Genomic DNA, 22,048 nt, shown 5'->3' with positions numbered 1-22,048 from the left:
TCATGCTTCGCCCTGGAACAAGAACAGACCAGAGGTTTTATAGTAGTCGAGATTTTTAGCTTTTAGGTACCCTTGAAAACAAATTAGGCTGAAATATTCGCATTTATGGATCTCTTTCCAAGAATACTAAAAGATGGATGGGAATGCCAGTGGGTACGCGTACTAAGACATCGGACTTTGGACCTGTTCTAGAGATAGTGCAGTTTCAAATGCTGCCATGACCGTAGCACTTTTTTAAGTATCATCTCTCATCCTTTTGCTGTTTGATCAGATCCTCGCAAAGCCCAGTGACTTGAGAACGGGCTAAATAAGGCTCAAATCGGGGAACGGTGTCTCCTTACAGACGTATTAATTACGTTTATGATAACAGTAATTATTAGAGATATTGTAAATAATCCTGCAACTATCTTGATTAAGAATAATTAATTCAGTAAATAATAATAGATCATTATTTACATAAGACACACAGCAATTATGAGTTATTCCTATTATTTATGGTAATTGATTTTGCCAGTTGATAATATCAGCAGTATCGGATGATAAAGTGTTATGTATTACCACAACCCAAACTTTCGACATAACTCTTACGCTAACGTCGGCTCAACATGGCATATCTTGTACCAGGTCGTAACTGAATATCAAATACATGCGAATTTATCATTTTAAACGTTTTCTCCTCCTTGAAATTGCCATTCTTCTATTTTTTTAACACTTAATTATGAAAAAATACATACAATTATATTGAAGATGGAGCTTATATTGGCTACTGTTAACTTATTACATTTAAACACAAAAAACCAATATTTAATACTTTTATTTTTGTGAGGCCCTTCGATAGCAAGGCTATCTTTTGTGATGTGTCTCATGAAGATAGCTTTGCTATCGAAAGGCCTCACAAAAAAAAGTATTAAATATTGGTTTTTTGTGTTTAAATGTAATAAGTACAAGTTGTATGTAATAACATACAATTATCTCATATAAACTGATGATTAATACTATAGTAATACGATTTATATTGACCCACTGAAATAAGAAACATATACCTTCTATTAATACCTTTATTTCTTAGTTTTATAATCATAACGTCAGAAAACAAGTAGAATCTCATCATGCAACATAAAGGTTATAAATATCTCTATTTCTTTTATCATGAATTTATAAGAAAATGTTTGACTTCTTCCAAGGGTAAAACCCAATACAATCCAATACAATTAAATTAGATATTTTTCTAAGGTTGTGTGTAAAATGTTAAAATTATTTTCTTAGTTAATTATACAGGCAGTGTTTGGTCTGACAAGTTGGGAAATCTATACAGGGTACTGTACAGTTTATAATTATTATAATTACGATTAAGCCTAACTAGTTCTGATTTACAACTGAAAAACAATTGTTTCTAGAAAAGGAAGTACTGAACAGTATTATATTAATTATTGCTCTCTATGACTATTAATAATATCTAATAAGTAGTATCTACTATATACAAACCATCAGGGAAAACCAATAAATTTCATACTTTCGTATGTGTTATAAGGGTATTTTATACATTTATGATGGTTGTAAGGTGGAATAATTTCAGGTCCTCTATTACTTTACAGTCCTACCCCCTCGCTACCATCTCCATCTTTTATTTTTATATTATTAGCTTCAATCAAAAAAGGGGAAAGATTCATTGTGTAATTTTATGGTATGTAATATAACAATGATGAACATCTGGCGACATGAGCATACATCTACAAATTTGAATGTACACTTTTACTTATGTTATCGTCAATGTATAACTAAAATATTTTACTTTTAAAATGTTTTAAATCCAAATACACTTAAAAAAATATATTTGAGAGTTGTGTAGAAATTTTAAACGTTTCTTAGTTCAATTATACTGATGGTGTTTGTAATTAGAAGTCGGGAAATCTTCCAAGAATTCTATCCTGCTGAAGGGCTGTTGATTTTTCACCTTGCATTTTTACACATACTCTTTGTGTGCAAATTTAAATAATAGGTATTTTTCAAAGTCTCACCCATGGATTTGAGATACTGCGAAGGTGGTTGATTTATTTAATGTTAGTGGTGAAACAACCTTTCCGATGGTGATGAACGTGTCCTAACGTAGTGACCCCCAACAGAAATAATTATATTCCCATGCAGGTCTAAATCGGTATTTATTTCAGGACACAACTATAGTCATCTTTTATTACCTTAAATAGCTAATATTTACGCATAATTATAACACCCATTAATTAAAACATAGAAAACTACACCCAAAGCCCAACACATGCTGCCCGTATTCAATACTTTGAAGAACTACTGAACTCACGGAATATCCGTCCTGCCAAAAACATCGATAAACGTGCACGACCAGACTGCCTGTCTCACTAAAAATGCGTTCTGACAAAAAATCGTCCACCAACAAACGGACAAATTGAACCCAGATTCGATCCTTGGTTAAAGGTCAGCCAACTATATCTAATAACACTGATCTACCCTATCACAGTGGTGGTTAGCCGCCTAAATATAAAATTAACTTTCTAATTCTTATGTTCCGACGAATGTCCTATAGCATCGATTCAGTATCTTTTACCATGGTTATATCTGGTATACCAACTATCAATCTGAAACTATTAGATAATGGGACATTTTACTTGGGTTTATACAGAAATTTAAATAGTTAATTATTATATTGTAAATTAGTATAGGGTATTATATTATCAAGCAATATTTGAGTCTTTTCCTGGTGAAAAAACGATGAAAATTCCTTCTTTATCCCTTTATTAAATGTTTTTCGATATAGCACTTTGGTTCGGCAGTACATAGATAGACTATCTTAGATCTTAGACCCTATTTTAACAACTATTTATAAAATATATTTTTATACAATGTATAATGGATTTGAATTTGAATGTTCCTGAAATACACAAGTAATGAGTATTTAAAGGTTTTTTTCCAGGTAATCTCAAATTTTTTGGACTATATCATACAATGTACGTTACATTAGTTTATATTATTTTATTCATAATATCTCTTCAAAAGTTTGTAATCTACCATACTGTGTTGCTCAAACACGCCACAATAACAATTAACACTCTTGGCTGTACTGTTCAAACAATAAACCCGAATTCACATTTGAATAGATTGCTATTATGATTTGCTTTCATTTTCTTCAATACGTATTTAGTAATAAAACAGTACCTTATCTACTTACAGTATTTATGTGACCCTTAATACCAGTTACTTTGGAGTAATATTATGTTTATTTAAGCAAAAAATAGCAAAATATATTTTTTATGTTGTCGTTAAAAAAGGTAGTTTTATCGTCCTAGAGACAATTTAAATACTTTTACTGTCATTTATTCAATTATGAAGAACATGAATATTAATCTGCACTGATGGTCGGGAGCATCCAAGATGAGACCGCTGAGTTTTTATGTCACCTCACAGTTAGTTACTACTACTCGAGAAATAATTTCGTTTATCGCTAAACGAGGTAGAAATAAAACATGAAGGAAAGAAGATAAGTGATCGCTATCTGTAGTTCACAACTAAAGGTCGACATCTTAAGGCCGGGACACACATAACCACACCGCGCCCGACACGTCAGTCGGCCGTGTGTTGGCCGTCAAACGGTGGAAGAATTGCAGCGCAGTTTTCAACCTGCAAGTCCATACATGTCCGCACTGACACCAGACCGTCGTGGCCGCACCGTCACCGATAGTTGAAGTTTAACCCTAATAACTCACTGGAGCGACCGCGACCACGACCACGACCGCGACCGGTCGCATAATGTGCGACCAATACGTCGACTGGTCGCGCGACCAGCAATTTGAACAATTTAGTCTGGTCGCTACTCAGTTGCAATATGGACCTGGAGGAAATAGCTATTGTAGCGCATGTGTATATTCGTTACATTAAACGTAAAAAACGGAGGTTTTCGGTACATCCCCTTTTGCAATATAGGTCTACAAAAGGACAATTCGCAACATTTTTTTGTGAGTTACGGCAATATGATGAAAAGTTTTTTAACTATACAAGAATGTCTGTTTTTAGTTTTGATTATTTACTAAGTAAAATTGCAGATAGTATTAGAGGAATAGACACAGCAATGCGGTCATGTATTGGAAATGAAGAAAAGCTACTTGTTACATTAAGGTAAGTTTATTTGTGTTTATTACAGAAAAGTAATATTGCAATGTGCAAGATTGTAAAAATAAGTTTGGATATGAACAAAACGAACTTCAAACAAAATACTCATATTATAAGACGTTATTCACTTTGTTCAAAACATTGAAAAACTGGAGAGCTATTACTGCTGTTGTATTCATTTCTTCCTGTTGATTGTGGAGGTGAAGTTTGTTGGCTGAAATGAAAGTTATTATCAATACTGTAATTAGTGCTGTATCCTTGAGAGCAATTAGTATTAGGTGTTGGGTAGTGCTGGGTAGGAACTGTATTCTGCTCAATGATATTTATAATTTGGCGTCGGACTGATAATTTTAAATGGTCTGGAACTTTTTTTATATTCGACACTAAAGACAAGAGGTATAACCTATCCTCATCACATCCAACTTCTGTATCATGTCTGTGCCTTTCATCAGCTGATTCTTTCAATATTTTTACTAATTGTTGACCAACATTATCCTCTAGTTTTCTTTTTTTGGCTGTTACCCGTGTTGCATATGGCTCTGCCGTCGCTGTAGTTGCAGTAGGTGTTTCAGATTCTGGTCCCTGGTCCAATTGGGTATTTTCAAGATCGATGTCATCTTCATCTGGAGGATTTGGCACATTGGAATGGGTATTGGTTGGTGGGTTGTTGGAATTCAAGAATGACAACATGTGGTAGTATATGTATGGTGTTTTTCTGTTAGCAGCTGAACCACTCTTTCCACTACTCAACCTCCTTCTCTCCCTGTTGTAACAATCCTTCACACTCTTCCATTTTTTCTGTAGGTGCGTACCTGAAAAAAAACCAGTGAAGTCGTATCTCTGCAAATACAGCGCTTATTAAATTAGAGGTTTTGTTTTTCTTCAATTTGTAGTATATTTTAGTAGGAAAGTAACAAGCTGTACTACATAATGTTACTTCCAAAATATTTGCAGTTTAATTATACTATAAATAGTACAGCTCAGATTCTTATTTTCAGGTATCTGGCGACTGGAAATTCATTTGTGGACTTACACCACTCTTATCGTCTGGGAGTAACTACAATAAAAGAAATTGTTTCAAGAGTATGTTCTGCACTATGGAATATTCTACAGAAGGAATGTCTACCTGAACCAACAAAAGAAGACTGGTTAAGAACTGCAGCTGAATTTGAAAAGAGGGCAAACTTTCCTAATTGTCTAGGCGCTGTTGACGGAAAGCATATTAGAATTGTAAAACCCCCAAACAGTGCATCACTGTACTATAACTACAAAAACTACTTCTCCATCATCCTTATGGCAGTGACCGATGCAAACTATCAATTTGTATATGTTGATATTGGATCATACGGAAAATGTGGAGATTCTACTATATTCCAACAATCAACTTTGTACCAAAGAATAAATACTGGTACTATGGATATTCCCGAGGACAGACCAATATCGCAAACACGTACTACACCAATTCCATTTGTGTTTCTTGCTGATGATGCTTTCTCACAATCTCAAAGAATTATGTGTCCTTTCATTGGAAAGCAGCTTAATATGAAGAAAAGATTGTTTAACTACAGACATTGCAGAGGTAGAAGATACGTTGAATGTACCTTCGGAATCTTAGCCAATAAATGGCGTATTTTCCATCGGGCTTTGAATGTTAATATTGAGTTAGCTATAGACATTATTAAGGCGTGTTGTGTTTTGCACAATTACGTACGAAGTAGAGATGGTTTCCAGTTTGCAGACACATTATATAGGTTTTCAAGTGATGACAACATAAGAGGAGGCACACACACACGTCAATACAATTCAAACGCAAGAAACATTCTAGCAGAATATTTCGCAAACGAAGGAGCAGTTTCATGGCAAAACCACTACCTTTAATAATAGCAAGAATGAAATATAATTAACAAGAACTTGTTGATGTTGTTTTTCTCATTACATGACACACTGGTACTTTATTAAATTAGGTAACTTATTTGCTAAGTAAAATAAATAATGTAATTAACAGTTACTTACATAGTGTATTTTTTTCTTTAGTGGTTGCTTCTGCACTGTTAAACAACAGTGTAATCTCTTGCCATGCTTTCTTCCTCTCATTTTTGTTGCTGTATTCTTCTTTTGTCATGTCCCACAAACATTGCCTTTCCTTAACACACAGAATAAACTTTTCTGTATCGAAATCGACTTCACTCATTAGTAGATATGTAACGCCGGTTCTAAGGCGCCCCAAAGAGGACGAGTAGGAGGACGAGTTGCTTAAATTCTTTGTTGTCAAAGTCGCGGTTCTTGTTCGTGTGCAACAAGTTGTTTTTTTATTTTTTACACTGTACCGTTTCAGTAGTTGTCTTTGTTTTTAAATTCTCGGTTCTTGTTCGTGTGCAACAAGTTGTGTTTTATTTTTTACACTGTACTGTTTCAGCAGTTGTCTTTGTTTTTTAATTCTCGGTTCTTGTTCGTGTGCAACAAGTTGTGTTTTATTTTTTACACTGTACCGTTTCAGTAGTTGTCTTTGTTTTTAAAGTCGCGGTTCTTGTTCGTGTGCAACAAGTTGTTTTTTTTAATTTTTTACACTGCACTGTTTCAGCAGTTGCGTAAAACTTTTTTGTCGATTACACAAAGCGGAGCAACACACACGGCGGCGGCGGCGGCAGTGACACAACGCGGTGAGTCGGCGGTGCGGTCGGCGGTGCCCGAGTTACACAACGCGACCCATACGAACATCACTCATACTGTACAGAGATTGAGGCAGTGTTGGGATACTAGGTAGTTGGTCAGTACCAACATGGCTACCGTGTTGGGTGCAATGCCCAAAGCGAAAACTGCTACATGTGATGTGTGTGGCAAAGTGGTGGTTAAAAGGTGCATGTTACGGCATCAGAGAACCAACACATGCAGGTCGGTCGGAGGAGTCGACTTACGAACTGATTGTGTGGAATCCAACGTAACAGCTGATTGTGAGGAATCCACCGCGTGTCAACATTCTCGTTGTGAGGAAGCCAACGCAACAACGATCAGTCTAGTGAGCGCGTTGAACACTTGTACACCCGGGCACTATGTCCAAGTCTCTGATCTGATACCTCATCAATACTACAAAGTCGTGAAACTCGAAAAAGTCGACTCGACCATCTTGGCAACGTTGCGTCATTTAGGTGGTTTCAACGTGTGCTACGTTTACTTGCCTAGACATTTCGACGACATACCGACTAATGATATCGTATCGAGTTACAACAGTGGAACCTTCAACGTAATACACCTGGTTTACAAGGGTGTTGAAAACCAAATACAGTTTGAAATCAAATCCGAAAATTAAAAAAAAAAAAAAATTTGTTTAAAGACGCGACAAGAAGTCATTTCTAAACGTCACGTTGTACGTCGGTGCTCAGATAGTCAGAGATTGTGCCTCCGCCGAGTTTACGGTGTCCGAGCGAAACCATTTTTTTTGTTTTGTTTTTTTGTCTTGTGTGTGTGTATTATGGTCTTGTGCGTGTACTTTGGTTACTTGACTGCGGTTACACAAATTCGATTCCTTTGCCTCTGCCCAAGTATTTCAGTGACATGCGATCAACGTCTTTGGTGTTGTTGTACTTTGTTATATCATCGTCTGTAAGTGCATGCAGATAAAGTTCGGGGAGAAACACTCGGTACTGGTCCTCGTTGTCTTCCAGGATAGCCATGACGGTCTCTCCTATTCGTGTGGTGCAGCGCTCGAATTGCATTACGCGGTACGGTACGTTAGGACTCAAGTCGGTGAGCCGTGTGTAGCGTGGTGCTTGCAGCCGGTTGAGCGTAGTCTTTAGATCCATAGTTACAATCTATCTAGTGGTCCAACCATCTCTTTGTGTCAATACATTATGAGCGATGTGACTGATGATCATGAATGCCATGTACTTAGCAACGAGAATTTGACACGCGGTGTAAGGAACACCCTACACAGTTTGTCTGCAGTGTGTGTGGGGATACACACAACCCGATGTCACAGTTGGGGATACACACAACCCGACGTCGACAGTCCCATACCGAGTTTACGCTTTGCCCACATTGCCGAGCCCGTGCCTAGACTCCACAGCCGCTCGGACAGATCAGCGTCCGGAGCAATGACGCGGTCGAACGCTTTGTCCTGTAACACTTTGTCCGCTTCCCATCGGTCCTTGGTGTTCTTGTGTTTGCTGTACCATATATCATGTTGGCGCGCAGCTTCATCGAGTGGATTCACACCGCGATCGTTACGTTTCAGTCTCTGTTGAAGCCGGGACCCGGGTCCCAGGAAGTTGTAACCGGGGGCGTGCAATTCAAACGGTAGATTGTTTATGATATCGTTCAACAGACCGGATCCGTTTATGACATGTTCAGGCATCGCCGACAGACACCTCAAGACGTACTTGAGACCGTTGGGTTTCGTCACCAATTCTTCCATACGATCGTTGATGAACTGCACCACGGACATTTTCTCGTTGTGGAAATTGTTGTTGCCGGCCGCTTCCTGCGCTTGTATGAACATCAGCCTGTCGATTAGATCTTTTAAATTACCAATGTACTTGTACTCGATCGGTACGTTGGTGTAACGTTTCAGTCCCGAACCGCTGGCTCCAAATGTCGTGGTGCGCATCTGCTCGAGTCTGTGTTCGTCCCAGATCGGTTTTATTAAATACTTCCACTTTGCACCGACGCTCGACTTGGGTCGTTGTGTTGTGACATCGTTGCTCTGGTACAGCGCGTCCGACACGATCAATATATCTTTGTAGTTGTCTCGATCCTCGCTGGTGTATTCGTCATCACTTACATTTCCTGGGTCGGTCAGTAGTTTCCATAAACCAACTGTGCCTCTGTATCGTTTATTTTCTTTTGTCATCAGTATATCGTCCATTTTTACTGTAATAGTCGAATGACCAATTTTCAATTGACGATCACTCATATCGTACCATATACCAAACACTTGGTCCTTAGCTTGTGTCATGTACTCGCGAGCCAGCGGTCCGAGATCTTGGCCTCTCTCTTCCACGTACTCTTGTATCGACTGGTCTATCAGGTTTTCATCATCTTCCGGTTCGGGTGGTAGTGGTGGTGTGTCAGATGCAGTAGTGACATCACGATTCGGTGTACTCATGGCCGATGGTACGAAATCTTTACGCAATCGTTTTTGTAACGTGACAGTTTTGAGTTGTTTCAATCGTTTCTCTTTCTGTTCTGCGCTCTGTCTATCTTTGATTGCACGCGTAATTGGTTCGTACTGTTTTTCTTTAGCTCGTGTATCCAACTGTTCTTTCTTTTGCACACCGGCAAACTCTGCACGTAACCGCTTATCCATATCTTTAAACTTTTTGGCCTCGTTCACGGACGGTAAACACACCTCGTGCGCTGGAGGAATTTTTGGTACATCTTTAAGTTCTACATTTCCTACAATAGAGTTTTTTCTATCTTCCCTATCGCGTTGTTCCAAAACTTCTTGTTCGCCTTTCAAGAACGCCTCGCGTAATTTATCGTCTTGTCGGGCAAAGCGTTTGGCCTCTTCCGCAGTTGGAAATTTGACGATAGGTTCTGGTGGTATATTTGGCTCAGATTTTATTTTCTTGATCAACACGTTTTCGATATTATATTGACGTCTTTTGGTTCGGCGTCGTATTGGCGACATCATGAATACTGTACTACTAATTATTAAATATTGCACATGCACGTGATGTATAGCATATTACACGTAGTTCAGTAAACGGTGGTATGTCGTTTTTACGTATATCATCGTCAGTGGTAGAACGGTGGTATATCGTTTTAAAAAAATATTTACGTATATCATCGTCAGTGGTAGAACGGTGATACATCGTTTAAAAAATATTTGCGTGTATCATCGTTATTGGGGAAACGGTGATGTAGCGTGTATCACGTCGTTAAGCATAAACTTGTATTTACCGTTATGCGCTTTCCTCGTCATGTCTATTGAAATAAATCCGTGCGGTTGAGACCAACACTTTCTGCATAAAGTTTCAAATTCACGATACGTCATGTCCGATCCAACAAAGTCGTCGTATATTCGTTTGGTGTAATGTTTGTTTTGTTTAAACACGCACAGCATGTTCACATTATTACGAATCACTTGCATGTCAACTTTCCCATAACTCTGACTCAAGTACACGCACGATATCTGTTTGTGTCGGCTGCGAATAAAGTAATCTTTAATTTTGTCTTGCTGCTCCATCAGACAATCGTCAAACACGACCAACGCGTTGCGGTCACATTCTTCCACCGATATGAGATCCTCACAACTGCTAAAGAAGTAAGCGATTTTCGTACAAAGTTTTTTCTCAATACTCGTAAACGTCTGCAACATGTCTGTGTAAGCCGTCTGGTGTATAGACCGACTGAACACGTACAGCTTTTTAAACTTGACTCCTTTCTCGTTGTACACCAGATTCAACAACAGATTGGTTTTTCCACATCCCGATGTGCCGACTATCAGACAGCGAAGTGGCTGCGGTATAAGAGCTGCGCTATTTGCTAGCGATTCTTTGCAGTATACTTTTATGTCCATTTTACAGACTAATATACATGCAAACCAGTGCACCATCAATATACAGTAATGCGTCTACGTGTCTAGCCGTCAAAATAACGTTACGTGTATTTCTAACGTAGTATTTAGACCTAGTCGTCGGTCTCACCAAACAATCGGTTCAAAGCTCTTATGACATCTGTGGACATCCTTTCAACAGCCGGGTCATTCACCGGGTGGTAGGTTATAGTCCTATTGCTACATGAAACCGTGTTGTCTTGCACTGGATTAGCATATCGTCTAACTTCCTGTGGCTCAGAATAATTTGGCGAGGACGATGAAGATATTGTGTTGACTTGTATTGGTGTGCGATTGGCCATGGTTGACTACTATACTGTAACATACGTCAAAGAATAGTATAGTCTATGTGTATTACAAGACAGTTTTCTGTAATTCCTTCTCGTAAAATGACCCTTCTATTTCTTCACCTTGAGCGTCAGTGATTCTGTACGTAACCGGTCTAGTGTCAATGACTTTAGAAACTGTGAAAATCTCTCGCGTCCAATTGCTTTTGTACTTGTTGGCAAACGCTTCTTTTTTCACAGTGATGCGCACACGGTCACCCACTTTCAGTTTAGGTTTTCTAATGGGTATCTTTGATTTCAATTTATTGAACTTTAGTAATATTTGATTTTCGTTTGTTTCATCAACGTCTGACGGTGTCATGCCGATTGATCTGTGCATGTCCGCCTCATTGTACTGTGCGACTAACAGTTGCAGGATGTCGAGCCACTTGAACGAGTTTCTCGCCTCAAACTCTATTTTCATTTTGTTGTTGAGCGTCCGGTTGAACCGTTCCACGATGGCGCTCTTTTCCTCGTTCTCCGTGTGGTACATTTTTATACTGTACCGTTTCAGCAGTTGCTTAAAGTCTTTGTTTTCAAATTCGCGGCCCTTGTCCGTGTGCAACAAGTTGGTTGGCCTGTGATCTGCATCCGCGGCTCTTTTCAGTATCGATTCGAAAGCCCTGGCCACGTCCACACCACTCTTTGTCTTTAACGGCTCCGACCAAGCGTACTTACTGAACGTGTCAATAACGTTCAACATGTATTTGAAGCCTCGGTTGACTTTAGAGTAAGCCGTCATTATTACTAAGTCGGCAGCCCACAAGTCGTCGATGCCCAAAGTTACTATACGCCGTCTAGGAAACTTTTTGATCACAGGTTTGTGCAGTTCTCTCGCTTCTACTATTGGTTCAGGTTCCGAGAGTTTTATGAACGTACTCTTTTTCGAGCCACACGTTCCACACACCGACTTTGACCGCCATCTGTTATTGGAAGTTTTTACTGTTTGTTGTTTGAGCGATGCAGTCTTTTTCTTACACTTTTGACAGTAACTGTCCATGATGCTCCCTACATTAGTGATAATCCAGCGCGTCATTACATTTACTTTAGTGCGGGAAACAATCAAATCCTGTATACGGTATCAGAGATAATTGACATACGTGACTTCTTACAGTAAGAGTGTTGCAGAATGAGTGAATTACACAAACACAAAATAAAATTGACCGAGGGTCAGAAGCGCAAGATGCGCATCGCCTACAAGAAACGCAGATCGGCAGTGATTGGTATTGCGAAAGATCAATTGTCGAGCAGTGGTGATGGTGATACAATCATGTTGACGAATCAACAGCATAAGACGGTGCAGAAAGCGATAAAGAACAATAGCGGTGTGCGATTATCGTTGGAGTACGGACAGTTGGAGAGAAAACGTTGACGGTGGGCTACTGAAAGAAGTGTTGGGATTCGTAGAGGACAGTGTACCGTACGGAAAGAAATTCGTATCACCGCTAGTGAGACGGAAAATTGCACCGTTGCTGAAAGAGCAACTTGTCCCGTGGCTGAAGAACCTGATTGACAACGAACTCGATTCCATCATCGAAAAAGATCCCAGTGGCAACGGTCTCCGTAAACGTATAGATGGAAAACTTTTATCGTTGTTTAAAAAACATAGTTAAGCACATTAAACCGATGTCAGCGAGTGATTTGAACGTGTGGGCTCGTAGACTGAACATTCCCAACTTTCGCGGTGTATTTATGCGAGAAGCGTTACCGGTCAAACCGCATCGCATCGAATGCGGCATAATCAATCTGGGCGATCTGGATTCGGACGGTACACACTGGACGTGTTACATGAAGATGGACCACAGCAAAGTCTACTTCGACTCGTACGGTGACAGTCAGCCACCGCGGGAACTAGTCCGCTACTTGGGTCCAGAGAATCTGATGTACAACACCAAACGAATTCAAGACTACGACGACCAGCCCATATGTGGACACTTGTGCCTGGAAGTGTTAAGGCTATACATGTCTGGTTGCAAAAGTTTTACTGATATAGAAAGCGCGTTGGAGAAAGATAAATACAATTGGAAATCTTGGTTTGCATAATGTTTGCAGTGAACAGATTCAACGAAGTAATGATAAGTGATGAAACCAATGTATTAAAATATGTGGATGCTCGAATAAATGAAAAGTTGACGTCTGCCAATGACGATAGTATGATGATCAAACAATATGTTGAAGCACAAGTAAATGAAAAGTTGAAAGATTTTGCTTCACCATATGGCGATCAAACAACTATCAAACAACACGTGGAAGCGCGAATAAACGAAAGATTGGAGTCTTTCAGGAGCGAAGTAAATTTAGAAACTTTACGACATACTGTGGAAATGGTTCAGAACGATTTAAAGTCTCACACAGATGAGCTCACCAGCAAGGTAAAGTTTATCAACAACAAAGTAAACGTGAAAAACAGACGGATCGTAAACGCTGCAAAATCTGTAGACGAACACGACGTAGTGATCAGAAAAGAAATTGACGACCTCTCGAGGAGATTAAACGAGCAAACTTCGTTTACACTGCAAGAAAACATTAGGAGGCTTAATACAAGGTTCGAACAACTCGAAAACTGGAAGCGTCAATGCGCAAATACGGTATCAGAACTGTATGAAAAAGTGTTTTCTCCAATAGAGTAGTGTATAGCGTATACGTGCGATGCACGCTTCCATATAGACACAGTACTATAGTAAGTATACTAGTATAGACTTGGACTTGAACTTGGATATAGAGTAATAATGCCTGTGTTAAAACTCTTCGGTAAAAGTTCCGTGCTGAACTTGCATTTCGAGCATCCAATCCACTTGGACGACACCGTGAAATACAAAGTGGCTCTGATTGGTTTCTACTCGGAAAACAATATCTACAACCTGCGAAAGACGGCACACGTTGTCTTTACACTGAACGATCAGGGAGAACACGTAATAACTCTAGAACCCGGTTACTGGACGATGGAATCGTTGCAACAGAAATTTGAAACCTATCTCAAGATTACAAGAAATGGCGATCGCATCGTTCTCAGATCACCGTACAATTTTCGAATGGATTCGAATCTTTGTACAGTCCTCGGTTTTGATCAGCGTAGCATTACATATAATGCTGGTGAAACAGTAACAGCAACTAACCCACCAAATCTAAGACCGGTGGAAATAGTCGAAGTACACTGCGATATTATTGAAAACAGTTATGTGAGTCACGACGTGCACAAACACAGACACTATGAGACGGCAATATTGTATCAGTTCTATCCCGATGTGCCACATGGTTACAAAATATCAGAGAGACCACATTATCCTCACTATGTGCCTGTGCGACAAGGGCTACATAAGCTGCAACAGATAAAACTAGCAATCACGGATCAAAACAATACCGCTCTGTTAAACGACGATGTCATCAGTTACATTTATTTGGATCTGGTTCCGGATCGTGCATAATCAGCAAATTCTAGGTTTTACTAAAGTCTGCCGTACATTCTGACCGTGTTCCACGAGCGCGTTACAAGTCAGTTGCATGGAAGATATCATTTTGAAACAATTACATGTTATGGTATCAAAGTTGTTACACCTCAGATCTGACGCTTAAACACTAGTAAAACTTTATTTGTATATCGTATTGAATACAAGTAATGTCGTAAAGCAATGTTAGATAGAGTTAGATACACGAGAATGGACAAGTTGTACGAAGAACAAGTTACTGGAATAGAGCGGAGCGAGTACCGGACCGTGATGCCGGTCTCGGACCTAAATTTCAATACGCCAAACAACTATACGGTTTTCAAATTGGATCACGGAGATGCGTTTTACGATTCTCGCATAATGTACCACATACACGGAGAGTTGGTCAAGAAATCTGACGGTACCGAATACCCCGCAGCGTCGACAATTCAACTGATTGACAATTTTCCAGCGTATCTGTTTTCGCGAATCGAACTGAAAAAACACAACACTCTGCTCGACAGTGTGGACCATCCCGGCATTACGAGTCAAGTGAAAGGATTGGTGAGCTACAGTAAATCGCAAATGTACATGTTGCCGACTAGCGGTTTCATTTCCAAGTTTAGTGGCGGCGGCAAGTTCGAAGCGTTGGGTACACTCGGCCACTTGGGTCTGGGATTCTTTGACCATTTGCGTCACCCAATGTACAAGGGCGGGTTCGAAATCACGTTCACTCGAGCCGAAGACAATGACGCTATATACCACTGGTCGGGTAACGCACAAGGAGCAACTGAACCGGCAGACGGTAAAGTTGTAATCAAGTCGTTTGTGTTGCGTGTTCCGTTGGTCGAGTACGAGACAAACGCCAAAAGCCAGCTGATTGCCGGTCTCAAACAAATGAGTGATAAGGATTCGCTGAAATACACTTACTTGCAGTGGCAGTGTATCGATAAGAAAGGCGTGTTCGGTTCAACGTTCAACTTTGACGTCACCGGCCTCTATCGTAACGTGTACAATCCCAAATTCATTATCGTTGCACTGCAAACAAACCGCGCCAATAAGCAAAAGAAAAATCCAAGTCGATTCGATCATTGCAACTTGAAGAATGTGTCGGTAAAAATCAACGGACACCGCTATCCGGCAGAAATGCAAAACTGCGATATGACGGCTCAAAACTACAGGCTGTTGTACGACCAGTACTTGACATTTAGGAAACTCATGTACGGCGATACGGACGTGTATGTCAACATGGACGATTTTAAATCGAGGTACCCCATCATCGTGATTGACACGCATTTGCATCCCACCAGCCGAGACAGGTCCAGAAACGATATACAAGTCGAATTGGATTTCACTACAGCAGTTGCGTCCGCACAAGGCGACGTGGGCACTACGGCGTACATAATATTGGTGTCTCAGACAGAGTTCATGTACGACATTACGCGAAACACCATTCGCATGGTTCAGTGATGACGTTTATCAGTGTCCTCGTTTATGTAGGACAGCGTCGTGTTCCAATAGATGTAACGCACCAATACGTGTTTTAGTAAAGCAGGTCTAATACTATAATATTTGTACACACAGTGTTATCTGCGCCCAATAGGTTATCTGTGGTCAGAACAGTCCGAACAACTATCCCACATGCAATAGCCTTCTCACGGCTGTAGCGTTCATTACTGAAGTACCGCGACGCGTTTACTTTATCGCCGTGTGTTATTTTTAAATTCAGAAAAAAAATACTTTTACGTGATTGGGAATTTCCACGTGATTTGTAAGTACATATTATCCAATTGTGAAGTTAAGGTAACGTTAATTTTGCCTATTTATAACTTGTGTTTGATTCGTTTGAAGAAAGTTTGGTTGAATTTGTAAAATTTTCAATATTCGATACAATTTCATTATATAATTTTCAGTGTTCAAGCTACGTACTAACCACGTAAGAACACAGCCCATGCATTACAATTAAATTGTGTGCAAAATTACAAATGTTGTATGTCATACACTGTTATATTTAAATTTGCAATATTCATAGGTATAGCACTGCCGATATTGTTAATAAATAATTTAATTTAATAATAATCCCTAAATATTAGGGAATTGTAAATAGGAAAACAATTATAGTTTTAGTTAGGCTATCCTTGAAGAAATTTTCAAACATCCAGATCCGATTCAAAGGTAGCGTACATATACTAGTTTTTATTCACATGGCCCATTGAGTTTGACTCTGTATCAGTATATTGCCTGTGAACTGTATGTAAATGGTACTAGACCCTACTATTGTGATGTTTGTTTAGTGAGAACAAGCCTATTCCCTGATTACAGGGAAATAAAAAGCAAGCTTGCTACTGCTACAAGTGCTTGTTACTGTACAAGTTACAAAGATTAAGTAAGTAAAATAATTAGTTACAAGTTTAATTAAAGCGTTGCATAAAGTCCTTTTTTTAGTAACTATTCTAGTATTTATTTCTAGTATCTATCCTGACAAAGTATAGGTAGACAACATAGGTTAACTTAATATGCGTATTTTTCTAAATTGATATAAAACACTTATTTTTTCTGTTATGAATGATCTGAAGTACCAGCCCGGAACCCTATACAATTCAAACCTTCTAATGAAAGAGGAAGAATGATTAGATTATCAATGTAAGATGGTCTACTTAACAACATATTCTGTAGCTAGAGATACATCATAGTACTGTATTAACATTTAATATACCAAACACTTATTATTCGCAACACTCGGAACGGTTTATCTTGGGTCACGACCTTACAGATTACAGCTCGTTTGCTTCCACTTAATTTTTAATTGATCATTAATTTTATTTCAGACTTTTGTCATTATAAACACAGAGTACATTAATCTGAAAAGAAAATCCACAACAACATAAAAAAATATATACATTTTATTTAAATACAATGTGTGAAAATATTTACATACAGCTAAACAGTTTTTTTTTTTTTATATTTACATTTGTTTTTACCGTAGGTAGTCTCACTGTGTCGACAGAGCAGACCGGATTTCCAGCTCAGCCATAACTTCTACGGGGATGCTGTAGTGTCCCCAGGGCAGAGTCCCGATGCCGTCGTCTTGGATGTAGCGTTTGTCATCATGAGGCGACAGAACAATTTTGTTCAGTTCAACGCTGTACAAGTCGTGTTTAAAGCTCCGGATCATGTTCATCGAACCGTATTGTATACCTGAGGTGAACAGACACTGTTTGTAATTGTCGAAGGTCAGGTGGTTTTCTATCGTTGTCTTTTTGACACCTTTCGACTTTTTGATCACTCCGCCTTCGGATCTGCTGGAGTACATTTTCGAGCGAAGTCCTACGTGCTCGTACATGATTCTGCCGTTGAGCTCGTCTTTCATCTTCCCTAGTACCTTTTTGTTGACTCGAGGCATGTTGTAACGGTTGGGCTGAGGGTAGTCGCTGGTGTCGAACAGATCGATCATGTCTTTGATGTCTTTGTACAAGTCGGTCGTCTGGATGTGGTACGTTAGCGAGTCGGTGTCTGTATATTGAAGTTGGGCTTTGTGACCGTACCGCCTCTTGATGACGTTGTAGTGGAAGTCGTACATCAGCGTTTTCGACACGTCCAGAATGCTCATGCCGACGTAGATTGCTTTATTGAACATCAATTTCGTTTTTGACATGTGAACGGCTGCCAACTGTTCGGTGAATATCGTCCTGCTCTTAAAGTTTGGTTGAGCAGTCCACTTGTCGACTTGTTCGTCTTTTGTGGCTAGTCGGATGTCCACTCTGTTCCGGATGTTCTCCATTGTCTTACCGAAAACGCTGTTATTCATGAGCTTGAAGAAATCTTTCTCAAACTCGTTCCTGGCTTGCGTACGCATCTCAGTGTTCAAGTCGATGTAGGGCTTGAGCCAGGCTGATTGACTGAAGCTTATAACTCTGTGGACTTTCTTAAGTTTCATGCCGAGCGATAGATACTGTTTTAGATTCCGGTAGTGGACAACATATTTTTCCTTCTCTAGCAGTGTGGTGAGTAACTTTTCTTCTTTCGATCCCGGCGGTACTCGACGTTCCGGTGCAAGAGGCAAGTCAGAGTGCAAGTCGTGCAAATTCTTTGGAAGTCAACTTCTAGAATGTAACCGGTAGGTGCATCGTCTGGGACTTGTGTGACGTCAATGTCGGTTTTGCACCACTTGAAGTTCTTATACGGCATGAACTGACTCATGGCCCAGCCGTACAGATTATTGGCGTCCAAGTACGTCAGGTAGGAAGTCGGCTGGTCCACATTGAATTCTGCTTCCATATAAGGGTTGTTTGCTGCGGCGTACCGGTTAGAGCACTGTGACACTCCGCCACGAATGCCCTTGCCGATCATCAGGATCATGTTGTAGTCACTGAGAAGGTCGAGTTTTATGCCGGTGGTCTTGAGCATCGCACTCCACGCGAGTCCGGGAGCCGTGTAGTACCAAGCAGGGTCGAGCTGGTACGTCTGCATGCAAACGTCGCGAAAGTTCTCCATAATGTCCGCCAGCAAGAGCACGTCCGTTTGGTTGTACAACAGTGTGTAGTCTTTCATGTTCTGTATGTTGAACGTATTCCAAACGTTGACCGCATGTCGGTAGTCTTCGGGCTTTACGTGAGCGTCGTTTAGCTTGTTGTAGAAATCTTCTTGGTTTGGAAGCGAACAACGTTCAAACTTCTCAATGCTGTCCATGTAATCGTAGGGATAAACACCTTTTTTCACCAACAGCTCTAGTTGTTCACCTTGGTAGATATTGGAAGTGTGTCTGAACTGATTGGGAGACAGGTTTTTGGCCAACTTGTCTAGACTGCTTGCCATGAATCTCAACGAGTCCAGAAAACGTAGCTTCACTCCACGCTCAACCTCGATGGTGTACGAGATGTAACGTTCCTCGTTATTGGGAATAACTTTGATGGTCTCGTTGTTGAGCCCAAACATTTTGATAAACAGGTGGGTGTCGTATCCGCTCAGGTTGTGAACAAACACTGGCAGGAAATGTGGTTTCTTAAAGTTGAGGTTGCAAGAGTTGTGTGCCATACCTCTGAATTTCCCCGTCAGATGGTCGTGATCGCGAACTTCGTAATCGTTGGGATCGTTGAATGACTTGCCACAGATGTGACACTGCCGAGCGTTGGCTATTGCATGTAAATCGTCTTGAGTCAGCTCCATCGGTACAGCAGCAGCTCTTGAGTAAAGTTGGAATATTTCCCTGGCATCGTTCATGATGCTTTCCACGAACACTTGTGCAGCGTCAGTTCCAAAATACGTTGTGGGCGGTTTGTAATCACCGTCAGAGTACACGAAGTAGTACGAGAAACTAACCGCTTCGTGTTTCTGATACTTTTCAGTGTAAGAACTTTGTGCATCGGGATCCCGGCTGCTGCTGGCTACGGGAGTCAGCATACACTCAAAGTCAGCGTAAGCCACGAACGGAACTCTCATCGCGTGTTTGAAGTCCTTAAACTGAATTGTGGAGCCTTCTTTCGGTGTCAGTATTTTCACCGCCTCGTGTTCGCTGCAGTCTTCTTTGTGTTTGATCAGTAGTTCCTCGGTTCCGTAATGCATGAGGCAGCGCTTGCAGAGCCAGGTTCTAGTCGTGTGCTTTGAAAGTTGTGAACGTACTAATCGGCTGAGATCTTTGATGAGGCAGTAGTGAGAGTTGTTTTGATCTCTAATATACAGCAAGTCAACGTGTGTGTCTTTTTCTTCTCGTGTCACGTACAGCGGATAGACGACCAGTTTCTCGTCGTAAGAGTACACGTTGACGGATATTCCAGATCGCTTTTCAAACAGCTTGACGTGGTCGAGACTCACAGGAAAAGTGATACCGTCCAAATGTACGTCTAGTTCGTGCTCAAAAGGTTGATAGTGGTGGATACGCTCAGGCTTCGCTTGCCACCCCTTGGGATGCAACGCGGCTAAGATTGACCACACGAAACATTTCTGATCAGTGTTCTTTATATTTACGATTGCTTTCTTAGCTGAAATCTTTTCGTGTAGTTCCACGTAACTGGAGCCTCTGAGTGGAACGTAACGATTAATTCGTAACTCGAGGTGGAGGATTTTGTGCAAGGTCCAACCAGATCCCTTGGCGTAGAACTCTTCCATTTCGACCAAAAGCTTTTTCATCGCCGTTTTAACATACACCCTAATGTCCGTAGTTGGAAGAATCACGTTGTTTTTAGTTTTGAAATTCATCTTTTGAATCACACCACTCGTCGGTTTTGTGTATTCGGCTTCAAACACGAGGTTAGCTTTGATGTTGTGTTCGTCGACATGCTGTGCTATTTCGCGAGTGATTGGCTTTCTACATGTTTTAAGAAATCTTTTGGGGTCTTTGATACCACGCTTGTTTTCTATCATGTACGTTTTCATACGACCCTTGAACGCCTTGTCGACCTCCGTAATCTCGTCGTCGATTCCGTGACCGATGGCAGACGTGCTAGTACTCGGTTCGAGGCGTGGCACTTTCGGCGGTGGTGCTGAAACGGTAGCTACATCATGCTTACGCTTTAAGGCGCCTGGTGAACACTTTGCAATATGACGGCTCAAGTTGGACATGGTTATCGGTTGCTGACAATGCGGACACGACTTCTTTGGCTCAACAGTTGATTTAACCGATCCACACACTTTGAGATGGCGAGCCATGTTGTGTGACGTTATTGACTTATTGCAGTGCACACAATGTTCTTTTGTATTCGACACGTGAGGCTCGACTCCTCCGGCCGACTTGCACTTGGCAGTGTTATAGTGACGTGCTATGTTCGACTTCCTTACCGTTGCACCACACACGTCGCACGCCACAAACACATCACAAGCAGCAGTAGCCATTGTCACGACTTACTCGGACTACCTAGTATTCGACACTGCCTCAAACTCTGTACAGTATGAGTGATGTCAGTACGGGTCGCACATACAACGTTTCTCTAGCAACAAAAGTTTCACATACGGTACACGAACACCTAACACGTTTTCGTATACACTCGCGTCTTGTTACGTGCTGCACCTGAACGACCGCACACCAGACTGCCAGACTGCGCGTATGATAGATACCGCTGACTCACGCCGCGTTGTGTAACTCGGGCACCGCCGGCCGCCGCCGCTGACTCACCGCGTTGTGTCACTGCCGCCGCCGCCGCCGTGTGTGTTGCTCCGCTTTGTGTAATCGACAAAAAAGTTTTACGCAACTGCTGAAACAGTACAGTGTAAAAAATAAAAAACAACTTGTTGCACACGAACAAGAACCGAGAATTAAAAAACAAAGACAACTGCTGAAACAGTACAGTGTAAAAAATAAATAACTTGTTGCACACGAACAAGAACCGAGAATTAAAAAACAAAGACAACTGCTGAAACAGTACAGTGTAAAAAATAAATAACTTGTTGCACACGAACAAGAACCGCGACTTTGACAACAAAGATTTTAAGCAACTCATCCCTCCCTCATCCCTCTTTGAGACGTCGGTAAACATACACATCTATACTACTCTCATTATTGCCTACCTAACCTCAAAATTAAAGACACTACTCAAAAAGAGAGAAGCTATCACAACAGCGACTGGTCGCGGACTAGTGCGTGTTCTCCCATGCCATCTCATGTTGGCTGTGGT

General features: G+C 40.6%; 3 protein-coding genes across 3 annotated transcripts; 1 reads left to right on the top strand and 2 right to left on the bottom strand.

Moving 5' to 3' along the window:
* Positions 1 to 6,259, bottom strand: LOC124358168. The gene is made up of 3 exons (XM_046810462.1): positions 6,151 to 6,259; positions 4,660 to 4,949; positions 1 to 12 (listed from the first exon to the last, which is right to left on the bottom strand). The coding sequence occupies exons 1-3, from the start codon at positions 6,257 to 6,259 to the stop codon at positions 1 to 3; spliced, it is 411 nt and encodes a 136-aa protein (XP_046666418.1).
* Positions 6,260 to 14,672: 8,413 nt separating this feature from the next.
* On the top strand, positions 14,673 to 15,911 carry LOC124358167. The gene has a single exon (XM_046810461.1). It carries the CDS (start codon positions 14,673 to 14,675, stop codon positions 15,909 to 15,911), a length of 1,239 nt encoding a protein of 412 aa, XP_046666417.1.
* A 1,522-nt stretch (positions 15,912 to 17,433) lies between these two features.
* LOC124358166 lies at positions 17,434 to 18,378 on the bottom strand. The gene has a single exon (XM_046810460.1). It carries the CDS (start codon positions 18,376 to 18,378, stop codon positions 17,434 to 17,436), a length of 945 nt encoding a protein of 314 aa, XP_046666416.1.
* Between the last annotated feature and the right edge of the window lie 3,670 nt (positions 18,379 to 22,048).

Source organism: Homalodisca vitripennis, chromosome 3, assembly GCF_021130785.1.
Source record: "Homalodisca vitripennis isolate AUS2020 chromosome 3, UT_GWSS_2.1, whole genome shotgun sequence".
NCBI classification, from domain to species: Eukaryota; Metazoa; Arthropoda; class Insecta; order Hemiptera; family Cicadellidae; genus Homalodisca; species Homalodisca vitripennis.
Note: the sequence above shows the minus strand (reverse complement) of the source record. Positions and strands in the feature narration are given on the sequence as shown.